The sequence below is a fragment of the Puma concolor genome, chromosome B2 (assembly GCF_028749965.1).
Source record: "Puma concolor isolate L17-30 chromosome B2, mPumCon1.1.hap2, whole genome shotgun sequence".
In the NCBI taxonomy this organism is placed as follows: domain Eukaryota; kingdom Metazoa; phylum Chordata; class Mammalia; order Carnivora; family Felidae; genus Puma; species Puma concolor.
The window spans coordinates 100,103,672-100,116,734 of NC_141671.1; the positions used below are offsets into that span (position 1 = coordinate 100,103,672).

The following is a 13,063-nucleotide window of genomic DNA, read 5'->3' on the forward strand; positions in this document are numbered from 1 at the left end:
GTATAGGAAACAGAGAGTATCCCATTCCAAGAACCCATTGTAGTATCTCTGGCCGTCTCCTAAGCTTCTCCCTAACAATCCTATGGGATTATGCAGAGGTGATGGCACAGTCAGCCACTAGCTGGAATAGACATTGGTTGTTAAAAAGGACCGTTTTGGAACAATTGCTTCCCTCAAGAACAAGTAAAACTACTTTTCAGTACAGTATTTGTGTCTAGCACAGTTTTTTGGAGGAGAGGTGGGGGTGTTTCTGTATGCAGTGGCTCCTTAGTTGCAGCTCATGAAGGTGTCTTAACTGTATTTACCATAGAGAAAATGGATAATTTTCCTGGTTGTTTGTAAGCTGTCAGGAATAGTTCCAGGCACAACTTGAGTTTCCTTATGCTTTACCACGCTCTTGATGCAAATGAGGTCCACATTTCACAGCCTTTTGCCCTCGCTCGCAGATCCTCTAAAATGCTCTACAGGATTTTCTGAGGTCTTTTCAATTACCTACAGCCATGCTCCATGCCAGATACGTCAGAATCCTTGGAGTTCAGGGCTTAGGCACCTCTCTGTATTCTCAGAAATTTTTACTCTAGAAATTTCTGTCATACATACCCATGAATATATCCCTTCCTGGTGCACTCTCTCTCTCTCTCTCTCTCTCTAGCTGAACAAGACTACCAATGCACCAGAGCCCTCAAAATGCCAAAACTGTGAGTTATCTCTAGCAACTTCCCTCTTCATTGGAATATAACATCCCATACAAAGCAGGACAGCTAATGTCCCAATCTTTTGTACAGATATTGGTGAAATGTTTCTCAGTTTTTACTTAACAACCCTCTCCATTCCCAACACCCATGTTGAGTCCATGAGACTGGGTCAGAGATGAATTAGAATGTTTACCACTGTACTTTACTCAGAATTACTCCTCTCTTCCTCCATCAAGTTAGGCTTTGACTTTGGATCAAGCTTCCTGTATTTTTCATCTTGCCTCAGAGTGAGTTTTTCTCCTAGAATATCACAGTTCTTTGCGTAAAGAAACTTCTAGTGGGTTTATGCACTTGTTTATAAAGCAGGACTGGATTGTACAGGTTAAGCTGGGACCTCTATTACAATGAAAACCCCTGAGCTCTATGTCACATCATAGCATGTCTTCTCATTTTTTTTACTGTTTCCTTTCTTTTTCACCACCTATCAGTGTATTGCTATTCTGCTTATGCCCACTTTAAGATGTATTTACACATTTAATTTAAATTTTAAATGATCTTTAGTCTAATTTTTTTTAATGTTTATGTTTTTGAGAGAGACAGACCAGGAACAGGAGAGGGGCAGAGAGAGGGGGATACAGAATTGGAAGCAGACTCCAGGCTCTGAGCTGTCAGCACAGAGCCCAATGCCAGGCTCAAACTCAGGAACCGTGAGATCATGACCTGAGCCGAAGTCGGACACTCAACCGACTGAGCCACCCAGGTGCCCCCGTTTAGTCTGATTTTTAATTTAATGCCATCTTCTAAGGAGTCGTTTCATTTACATTAAAAACCTCCAATTTAAATTTGTTTTTTAACTGATGCAAAATCCAATTTGTAAATAAATATTATATTTGGTAAAGAGGAAGCAGACAGAGTCCTCCCAAGGACTTCAGGGTATAGTGACTAATGTTAAAATTTCATTCTTTTTATTATTAGAGAAACTCACCAGGAGCCAAAAACTGAATTATCTTGAGTAATTCCAAGGTTTTTGGGATAGTTTCAGCTACACACCTCTCCCTGAACACGTACAACCATGTTCAGAACTTTTGTACTTTGGTGTCCTACCTCTACTTCATTGTGAGCCAACTGTGACTAACTTTGCTCTCTTGTTTTTTGAGGGAACAGCAACTTAGATAGATGCAGTCTCCCATGGGGAGCAGACAGTGTCTGAGCAGCAACAACCCCAAGGGATGGAGACATGGTTAGTAGCCGTGGATGGTAGCCGGTGCTAATAATAGTAGCAAAAAATTGATTGCTTCTCGAGAGCAAAGGGCAGCAAGTATTCTAGGAAAGCTTCCTAGGCTATATAACTTTTAGAATAGACCAATCAGAATGTCCTGAAAGACAGCCAATCACAGCAGTAGGTAAGGTAGAAAATCCTACTGAGTTAATTGGGTTCTGTACCCTGCCAGAAATTACATTCATGGGAAGTATCTACTTTTGCCTTATGAATTGGGAAGGTAGTGAAATCACTGAAAATTTGCAATTCTCAAAAATTAAAATAGGCTAATTATATAATGGAATTCTAAGTTTACATTTTAAAATGAGTTTTCTTTCTTAAAATTGTGCTTATGAATTGTTTTGCGTGTGTGTATGAACAGTTGTTACCCTGTTTCTTCCAATGTAGCTATGAATTAACATTAACTAGAATCTGTTAAGTAGAATACATTTCTACAGTCTTTAAATTACAGAAAGGAAAATAAATGATTTAGGAAATTTAGACAAAAAATTACCTGCTGAAATGGTTAAAAGGGCTCTCCTAAATAAAAAAATTGAAATTGAAAAAAAAACCCTCCAGAATGGCAAAATAAAGCTATTTTAGATTCTTCAGATTTGGAACCATTGTAAACTATGATTAGGATGCTGGTGCATTAAGTGGAGTTGTGTCTTATTCAAGGATATATACAGAACTGATATATACAAAATCTGATATATACAAAATTACCCTTGAAAATCCTTTAGGAAGCCAGGACATTGGAGTTCCACAGTTAGGATTCAAGGATTGTATTAAACGGGTGGCTTGTGTTTCAAAGCTATGTTGTCTTTTAGAATATATACTTCCTCTAAGAACCCTAGAGTCACACTATTTGTAGAGTGGTGCTTAGATGATGAGGGTATATGAACTTACGATCAGCTGAGAAATGAGCAAATTCACACCACTCACTCCAGAGCATATGCTCACTGAAAATCAGGTAGAATTATCTATACTATTTATATGGTAAATAGTCATTTTTTTTTCTTGTATTACTAAGCTTCTTATAGTTGAATTTGTGATAATTAACTTCATAAAGAAACAACTCCACAGTATATGAGTATGTGTTTATGTTAAGTTTTACCTGAATTTTTGCTAATCTTTTTGTCATTCAAGTAAGAAAGAATGATGCTATACTGTATTATTCCTTTATTGTCTACAGATAATGGATTCTGAATTAATGCATAGTATTGTAGGAAGCTATCTTAAACCTCCAGAAAGAGTGTTTGTTCCATCATTTGCCCAGAATAATGAAACATCCCAGACTTACCGCTCTGCGAACTTAGAGGTTACCTCTCCTAAAATGCTTCATAGTCCAAATGGCCAAGGTAATTCTGTGTTTTTAATGTTTATTTATTTTGAAAGAGAGAGAGAGAGAGTGGGGGAGGGGCAGAGGGAGAAGGAGAGAGAGAATCCCAAGCAGGCTCCAGGCTGTCAGCGCAGAGCTGGCACAGGGCTCTATCCTATGACCGAGCTGAGCTGAGCCTAAATCAAGAGTCAGATGCTTAACAAAAACTGAGCCACCCAGTGCCCCAAATAACCAAGGTAACTCTAATTTACAATCTTATTTAAAATTGGGGAATGGTATAAAACATGTTATATAAAATTTTACATTAAAAAAAATTTTTTTAATGTTTATTTTTGAAAGAGAGACAGAGTGTGAATGGGGGAGAGGCAGAGAGAGAGGGAGACACAGAATCCGAAGTAGGCTTCGAGCTGTCAGCACAGAACCTGATGCAGGGCTCTAACTCCTGGATGGTGAGATCATGACTCATGGTCATGACCTGAGCTGAAGTTGGATGCTTAACTGACTGAGCCACCCAGGCTCCCCTAAAATTTTACATTTTTATGCAGAAAATAATATTATGTGTTTAATCTTAGTAAAACTATTAGTTTTGACTTGGTTGCTTAAAGTTTCTATAAACATAGATAAGTTATTTAATATTTTTTATTTTGGCTTCTTCAGCTATAAGGTGAAGATTAACCAGCTAGACACATATTACAATTTTATCCTAAAAAATCACTATAAAATAGGAAAATACTCTGAAGAATAAAAGGTCATATTTGGAATCCTTGTAAACTAGGTGATTAGAATAATAGTGAATTGAGTAAAGTTGTGTCTGATTCAAGGATTAAATTCAGAAATTGCCTGTTTCCAAAATTGTCCTTGAAAATTTTATGGGAAGTCCATACATTGTAAGTACATTGTAAGTATTGTCTTTTAAAATATAAACTTAGGAGAATCTCATAATTGAATTAGGAAAACATTTATGAATTTAGGCATACCTATGCCATACAAATTACCTGCTAAGATGCTATCACCTTGTTTTTTAATATTCTGTGATTATAGTTACCATTAATAAATAGACTAGCAGTGTGGTGTAAAAAGCTGTACGAAATATTCCAAATCAGCAAGCCAGGTATTGCATCTAAAGAGCAATAAATGTAATTTCTGATCTCATTTTAAAAAACAAAACAAAAAACAAATGGTGATCTCTAGCAAACATCGTCCTAATTGGACATAAACTACAGGCATACCTTAGAGATATTGTGGGCTTGGTTCCAGACCACTGTAATAAAGTGAATATATCACAATAAAGTGAGTCAAATGCATTTTTTGGTTTCTCAGTGCATATAAAAGTTACATTTAGACTACACTGTAGTCTATTAATTTTGCAGTAGCATTGTCTAAAAAACAATGAACTACATATCTTAACTAAAAAATACTTCATTGCTAAAAAATGCTAAGCATCATGTGAGCTTTCAGTGAGTTATAATGACTGAACACAGATCACCGTAACAAATATAATAATCATGAAAAGTTTGAAATAGTACAAGAATTACCAAAATGTGACACAGAGACATGAAGTGAGCAAATGCTGTTGGGAAAATGACACTGGCAGATTTAATCAACACAGGGTTGCCACAAACCTTCAATTTGTAAAAAAAAAAAAAAAAAAAAAGAAATGCAGTATCTGTTAAGTGCAATAAAGTGAAGCACAATAAGACCAAGTATGCCTGTATGTAAAAATTAACCTATAACCTATAACATTTACCTATATTCCATTCCCCTCTAGTTGTATACTTTGAAGTTATAACTGAATAGACATTATTACTTGAAATTTTTATAACTCTGAACTTACCTGAATCATCATGATATTAATATAGCTGAATAAAAATCACAGTAGTATATGTGTACCACTTAAAATCTTTCAAGCCTGATATGAATCAAACCACTAGGGTATAATTTTTTTTCTAGTGGAAGAAATTGTGTTCTAACTCATATGTTCTGATTATTAATACTGTAATCTTAGACAAAGAATCATAACGTGTTTGTGATTTAGCTAAACTGAACATATCAAGAACTGAGAAAAACCTTTAACATTAAACCTAAATTTCCATGTTAATTAGTGGATACTACATTTAAATTTTCTTTATCCATACTCAGACTCTTACGCCTCCTAGACTATTTCTTTTTTAAGTCTTTTTATTTGAAGATATATATTTTATTGAACTAAATTGTGATTATTAGCTGTCTCAAACCTAGAAAATTACTACATACAATCACAAATATACTGTTTTTATAAGATATGTTAGAAAAAATTTGTCTCTCTTTAGAGGTTTAGTGAATTTTTTTGAGGAATATACATTACTTGTACGTTTTTCTGGCTTACTAACAAAAATATACTGTTACTTTTATATGATACTGTGTAAGTGTTCAAAAATTTTCATTAAAATAACAAGCAAATTTTTTTTTGCAACAGCTCTAATTTTAGCCTTAAAAACTCTTCAGGAAAAGATTCATCGTTTAGAGTTGGAGAGAACACAAGCTGAGGACAACCTGAACATTCTTTCCAGAGAAGCAGCACAGTATAAAGAGGCCTTGGAGAAAGAAACAAATGAGAGAAATCTGGTACACCAGGAACTGATAAAGCAGAAAAAAGGTAAGAAAATTCAATAGTTCTCAAAAACAAGGAATTATCAGAGTTTACAACTTGAAAATAATAAGCCCAGTCTAACATTTACTCAAATATCTTTGTTCTTATGTATATTCAAACCTTGAGGGCTTGTTCTCAATTTGATAATTTGCATTAAATGGATATAATATTGAGCTTACATATATTATCCCAGTTCATAAATTATTGAGATTAAAAGAAAAAATTAAGTTTTTAGACAAATTGTGTTTAGAAATTAGGACATTTTCAGAATACCAAAAAAATCTAGTTTTACCCATAATATAATTGAAATACTTTATATTTTCAGTCAACACTGATTTTTTAAATTTGAAAATATAAAGCAACACTAGTAATTAAACAATACAGAAACCATAAAAATGAATACAATTCTTTTATTAACTTGAAAGGTTAATTAGAGGAAATGGACAGGTAAGTAGAGATTTCTGTGGAAATTACAAAAGAACATCAGGACATAAGTTTTTAAATTTTAGAACATAAATTCTTTAGGAGCTCCTGGATTAAGTGTCCAACTTCAGCTCAGGTCATGATCTCACTGTCTGTGAGTTCAAACCCTGCGTCCGGCTCTGTGCTGACAGCTCGGAGCCTGGAGCCTGTTTTGGATTCTGTGTCTTCCTCTCTTTCTGCCCCTCCCCTGCTTGCCCTCTGTCTCTCTCAAAAATAAACATAAAAATTTTCAAAAAAAAAAAAAAAAGTAAGTTATTTATATAAGTTTACTTCATAATGTGTAACTTTCTTTTCCCTTGTACTACATTCACCATCATAAATAAGGTTCAAATTTGTGTGTCAACTTACAAAAAGAGTGACGAAATGAGAAAAATTTTTCTGAGGTAATTGGACAAAAGTGGAAGAAACTGCTGAGGAAAGTAAAAAATTAAAGGATTAGAAGGGATTACTTCTTAGGACATTAACTATGCTGTCAGTAGTCAAGAGCAGAGGAAATGGGAATGGTAAAATGCATATACCCGAGTTTCCTGAAAGAGAAAACTATATAGATAAGAAAGAGACTTTAGGTCCTCTGTCATTTCCCAGGAACATCCAGGATTTCTATCATCCCACAAGTAAGTCACTGACATCTTACTCTTTCATAAGTGTACCCTGTGGATCTTTAGGGGGAGACAGTGTTAAACTAGTTATATGTACTTAATGAGAAATTCACAAAATGTGTGTCCATAACTCTTAGAGAGCCAGTATTAGAACTAAAGATTTCTTGAACTTCTAGGTCTTGATTGAATTTACATAATGTATTTCTCATGATAACCAAACCTGTAATCTATGTGATAATCAACACATTATTACTTTTTCTTTCTCACAGATATTACTATACAGTTAAATTCTGCCCAGGTTCGCTGTACTCTTCTAGAGAAGCAACTAGAATATACAAAGAGAATGGTTCTCAATGTAGAGCGAGAGAAGAATATGATCCTACAGCAACAGGTGAACATATTTTTATATGAATAAAATATAATTTAATATGTTTTGGGAGAATAATGTTATGGGAAGATTGTATTACAATCTTAAGTAGGATAAAGAGCTATATTGAGATTTCCACTTACATTGAAGCTGACTGGGTCATTGGACTAAGCTTTGTGTAGAAGGAAACAAGAAAAACTAGGCAAGATATTAAAAAAGAAGGAAAGAAGGGAGACAGGGAGGGAGGAAGAAAGGAAGAAAGGGAAAAAATACATAAAGGCATTGGAGAGTTAACTAAGTGATGAAAAATCACCAATTAAAGGGGCGCCTGGGTGGCGCAGTCGGTTAAGCGTCCGACTTCAGCCAGGTCACGATCTCGCGGTCCGTGAGTTCGAGCCCCACATCAGGCTCTGAGCTGATGGCTCAGAGCCTGGAGCCTGTTTCCGATTCTGTGTCTCCCTCTCTCTCTGCCCCTCCCCCGTTCATGTTCTGTCTCTCTCTGTCCCAAAAATAAATAAACATTTAAAAAAAAAAAAAGAAAAAAAAGAAAAATCACCAATTAAAAATTAATGGGTGTAGACTTAAATCCAAAGTGGTTGGCCTCCAAAGAGGTTGGCCTCTAGAGAGGCTAGTTTCAGGCCCTATCCTTCTTAGGGCATTTCTGATTCCAGAGATTCAACTGCGTGGCCAGATAATGCTTTTCAAAGCTATGGGGCTAAAGAAATTGAAGTTAGATTCCAGGGCCTAGCAAGAGTAGGAACCCTGATAGATCCATTGTGCTCCAAATGCTTTGTAGGGATGAACAAGAAAGAAAACAACCCAGATAAATCGATCAGAGTAATCCAGAAAATCTTAGTCTTTGAAATTGGATTGAAGTCATCCTGGATAGCTAATGTTCCTAGGGATCTGAAATTATTTCTACAAACCTTTCTTTGACGCAGTGAAAAACTTTCAGTCAAACATAACCAGGCAGAAGGAATTAAGACACTATGAGAGTTTCTTTCATTAGTGTTTTGTAGTTTTCAGAGTACAAGTCTTTGACCTGTTTGGTTAGGTTTTTTCCTAGGTATCTTACTGGTTTTGGTGCACTGGTGATGGGATTGATTCCTTAATTTCTCTTTATGCTGCTTCATTATTGGTGTATAGAAATGCAACAGATTTCTTCGAATTAGTAATCAAAAATCTCCCAAAAAACAAGAGTCCAGGGCAGGATGGCTTTCCAGGGGAATTCTACCAAACATTTAAAGAAGAGTTGACACCTATTCTATTGAAGCTGTTCCAAAAAATAGAAATGGGAGGAAAACTTCCAGACTCATTCTATGGGGCCAGCATTACCTTGATTCCAAAACCAAAGTCCCCACTAAAAGAGAACTACAGACCAATTTCCCTGATGAATATGGATGTAAAAGTCCTCATAGCCAACCAGACCCAACAATACATTAAAAGAATAATTCACTATGACCAAGTGGGATTTATACCTGGGATGAAGGGCTGGTTCAATATCTGCAAATCAATTAATGTGATACATCGCGTTAATAAAAAGAAAGACAAGAACCAGATGATCCTCTCAATAGATGCAGAGAAAGCATTTGACAAAATACAGCATCCTTTCTTGATAAAAACCCTCAAGAAAGTAGGGATAGAAGGATCATACGTCAAGATCATAAAAGCCATATATGAAGGACCCACCGCTAATATCATCCTCAAGGGGGAAAACTGAGAGCTTTCCCCTTAAGGTCAAGAACAAGACAAGGATGTAGGATGTCCACTCTCACCACTGTTATTCAACATAGTGTTGGAAGTCCTAGTCCCAGCAATCAGACAACACAAAGAAATAAAAGACATCCAAATAGGCAAGGAGGAAGTCACTTTCACTCTTTGCAGACAACATGATACTCTATCTGAAAAACCCAAAAGATTCCACCAAAAAACTGCTAGAACTGATCCATGAATTCAGCAAAGTCACAGGACATAAAATCAACGCACAGAAATCGGTTGCATTCCTATACACCAATAATGAAGCAACAGAAAGAGAAATCAAAGATTCAATCCCATTTACAATTGCACCAAAACTATAAAATACCTAGGAATAAACCTAACTAAAGAGGTGAAAAATCCATGCACTGAAAACTATAGAAAGCTTATGAAAGAAATTGAAGAAGACACACCAAAAAATGGAAAAATATTCCATGCTCCTGGATTGGAAGAACAAATATTGTTAAAATGTCGACACTACCCAAAGCCACCTACATATTCAGTGCAATCCCTACCCAAATAACACCAGCATTCTCCACAGAGCTAGAACAAACAATCCTAAAATTTGTATGGAACCAGAAAAGACCCCGAATAGCCAAAGCAATCCTGAAAAAGAAAACCAAAGCCAGAAGCATCACAATCCCAGACTTCAAGATGTATTACAAAGCTGTAATCACCAAGACAGTATGGTGCTGGCACAAAAACAGACACTCAGATCAATGGAACAGAATAGAGAACCCAGAAATGGACCCACAAACGTATGGCCAACTAATCTCTGACAAAGCAGGAAAGAATATCCAATAGAATAAAGACAGTCTCTTCAGCAAATGGTGCTGGGAAAACTGGATAGCAACATGCAGAAAAATGAACCTGGACCACTTTCTTACACCATACACCAAAATAAGCTTAAAATTAATGAAAGATCTAAAAGTAAGACAGGAAGCCATCAAAATCCTCAAGGAGAAAGCAGGCAGAAACCTGTTTGGCCTTGGCTGCAGCAACTTCTTACTCAACACGTCTCCAGAGGCAAGGGAAACAAAAGCAAAAAAGAACTATTGGGATCTCCCTCATCAAAATAAAAAGCTTCTGCACAGCAAAGGAAATAATCAGCAAAACTAAAAGGCAACTGATGGAATGGGAGAAGATATTTGCAAATGACATATCAGATAAAGGGTGAGTATCCAAAATCTATAAAGAACTTATCAAACTCAACACCCCAAAACCCCCCACAAATAATCCAGTGAAGAAATGGGCAAAAGACATGAATAGACACTTCTCCAAAGAAGACATCCTGATGGCTAACAGACACGTGAAAAAATGCTCAACATCACTCATCACCAGGGAAATACAAATCAAAACCACAATGAGATACCACCTCACACTGGTCAGAATGGCTAACATTAACAACTCAGGCAACAACAGATGTTGGCGAGGGTGCAGAGAAAGGAGAATCCTTTTACAGTGCTGGTGGGAAAGCAAACTGGTGCAGCCCCTCTGGAAAACAGTATGGAGTTTCCTCAAAAAATTAGAAATGGAACTACCCTACGGCCCAGCAATTGCACTACTAGGTATTTATCCAAGGGATACAGGTGTGCTGTTTTGAAGGGGCACATGCACCCCAATGTTTATAGGAGCACTATTAACAATAGCCAAAGTATGGAAAGAGCCCAAATGCCCATCAATGGATGAATGGATAAAGAAGATGTGGTATACACACACACACACACACACACACACGCACACACAATGGAGTATTACTCGGCAATCAAAAAGAATGAAATGTTGCCATTTGCAACTACATGGATGGAACTAGAGGGTATTATGCTAAGCAAAATTCGTCAGTCAGAGAAAGACAAATATATGACTTCACTCATATGAGGACTTTAAGATACAAAACAGACGAACATAAGGGAAGGAAAGCAAAAATAGTATAAAAACAGGGAGGGTTAAAAACATAAGAGACACTTAAATATACTGGAGGGGTTGTGGGAGGGGGGGTGGGTAAGTGGGTAAGGGGCATTGAGGAATCTACTCCTGAAATCATCATTGCACTACATGCTAGTTTGAATGTAAATTTTAAAAATAAAATTTAAAAAATAATGTAAAAACAGGGAGGGGGACAAACCATAAGAGACTCTTAAATACGAGAACAAACAGAAAGTTGCTGGAGGGATTGTGGGAGGGGGGATGGGCTAAATGGGTAAGGGACATTAAGGAATCTACTCCTGAAATCATTGTTGCACTATATGCTAACTAACTTGAATGTAAATTAAAAATAATAATAATAATAGTAAATTAAAAACAAAACAAAAACAAATAAGCAAATCATGCTTACATCTATGTAATAAATTCTATAAGCAATAAAAAGCAAAAGCTATTGATACAGACAACATGCATTAATAAAAAACTTTATGCTAAACAAGACAGTACATTTCCTATGATCCAATTATATGAAATTCTGAGACAGGCAAAAACTCTCAGGTAGAATAAATCAGCATAGTAGTTGTCTTGTTGGTAGTTGGGAGAAAGCAGGAAATATCTTGACAGAGATATGAGAGAATTTCTATTGTCTGATAGGGCTGTGGATTATATACTTATTTATCAGATCTGTGCATTTCATATGTAAATTATAACTCAATAAAAACATTTAAAACTGTTAAAAGTCACTGATCAACAATACTTAGCTACAATAGGAATTTTGAGGTTATTTTAGAAGATAAAATAAGTGAACTTCATCAAGTGGTTGCTCTTCTGGTTGCTGTACCCTTATTTACACAACTCAGAATTGTCAGACTTTTACATTTTTTCCAATCTGGTGGATGTGCAATAGTATCTTGTGGTTTTAATTTGCATTTTCCTAGTTACTAATGAGAATGATAACTCTTTTATAAATGTATGACCATTTGTGATTTCCTTTTTCCTATACTGTGCCCATTTTTCTGCTGTTTAGTTACTTTTTTGTCTTGTTTAAGAAATCCTTCTCCATTCCTAAGTCATCAAGACATTGTTCTGCATTTGCTTCTAAAAATTACAAAGATTTCATGTAAATCTTAAATCCATCTGGAATTGATTTTTGTGTATAATGTAAGGCTGGCATCCAATTTCATTTTTTTTCTCACGTAGCTAATCAGTTTTCCCAAAACCATTCATTGCAGTCTGTCTTTCCTCCAGTGATCTGCAATGGCACCCTTGTTGTATATAATTTCCATGTAAGTGAGTCTGTCCCTGAGTTTATTCTATTCCTTTATTCTGGTTGTCCATCCATACAAATATGTAAATTTTGATAGCATTACAATGTGTTTCAACATGTAGTAGAGCAAGACCTCACCTTACTCTTCAAAATATTTGGGCTATTCTAGGACCTTTACTTTTTAATATAAATTTTGGAGTCAACTTTTATAGTTCCTTGAAAAATATTAAATACTTGACCCATTAAAATACAGTATTGATTGGTAATGTGAACCATTCCATAACAATGCAAAAACCTTACAACACAATATTATATTTTAGTCTTTAATTTATTTTTAAGTAATCTCTACACCCAACATAGGGCTTGAACTCACAATCCTGAGATCAAGAGCTGCATGCTCTTCCAACTGAGCCAGCCAGTTGCCCCAAACCTTACAACACTTTAAACTACATTTACTCCTTCCTAATTTATAAACTATCGTTCTCATTAATTTCAATCCTTTATATAACTTTAAGCCACATAAAACATTATAATTGCTTGTATGCAATATTCATTTGGACTTATTCATACACACACACACACACACACACACACACAGACACACACACACACAGAGGCACGCACAATCTGTCTTCTGAATTCAGTACTTTCAGTTGAGAAGTCAGATGTCACTTTAATTGTCCCTTTGAATGTAGTCTTTTATCCCCCAGCAGCTTTTAGGATTTTATGCCTATTATTCATTATG

The 13,063-nt window shown here is 35.7% G+C and overlaps 1 protein-coding gene across 5 annotated transcripts in view; it reads left to right on the plus strand.

Annotated features, from left to right (window-relative positions):
• Positions 1-13,063, plus strand: part of CEP57L1 (centrosomal protein 57 like 1) — a 78,504-nt gene that overhangs the window by 43,364 nt on the left and 22,077 nt on the right. For 2 of the 5 annotated variants that reach the window (XM_086707553.1, XM_025925138.2), the window contains exons 2-4: positions 3,149-3,314; positions 5,751-5,930; positions 7,276-7,397. In XM_086707553.1, the coding sequence (XP_086563679.1) occupies positions 3,152-3,314; positions 5,751-5,930; positions 7,276-7,397 (465 nt within the window). In that variant the 5' untranslated portion in view covers positions 3,149-3,151. Of the gene's footprint in view, positions 1-1,858; positions 1,936-3,148; positions 3,315-5,750; positions 5,931-7,275; positions 7,398-13,063 lie in introns of those variants that run through there. The other 3 variants (XM_086707552.1, XR_015251460.1, XM_086707554.1) reach the window with 3 other exon arrangements.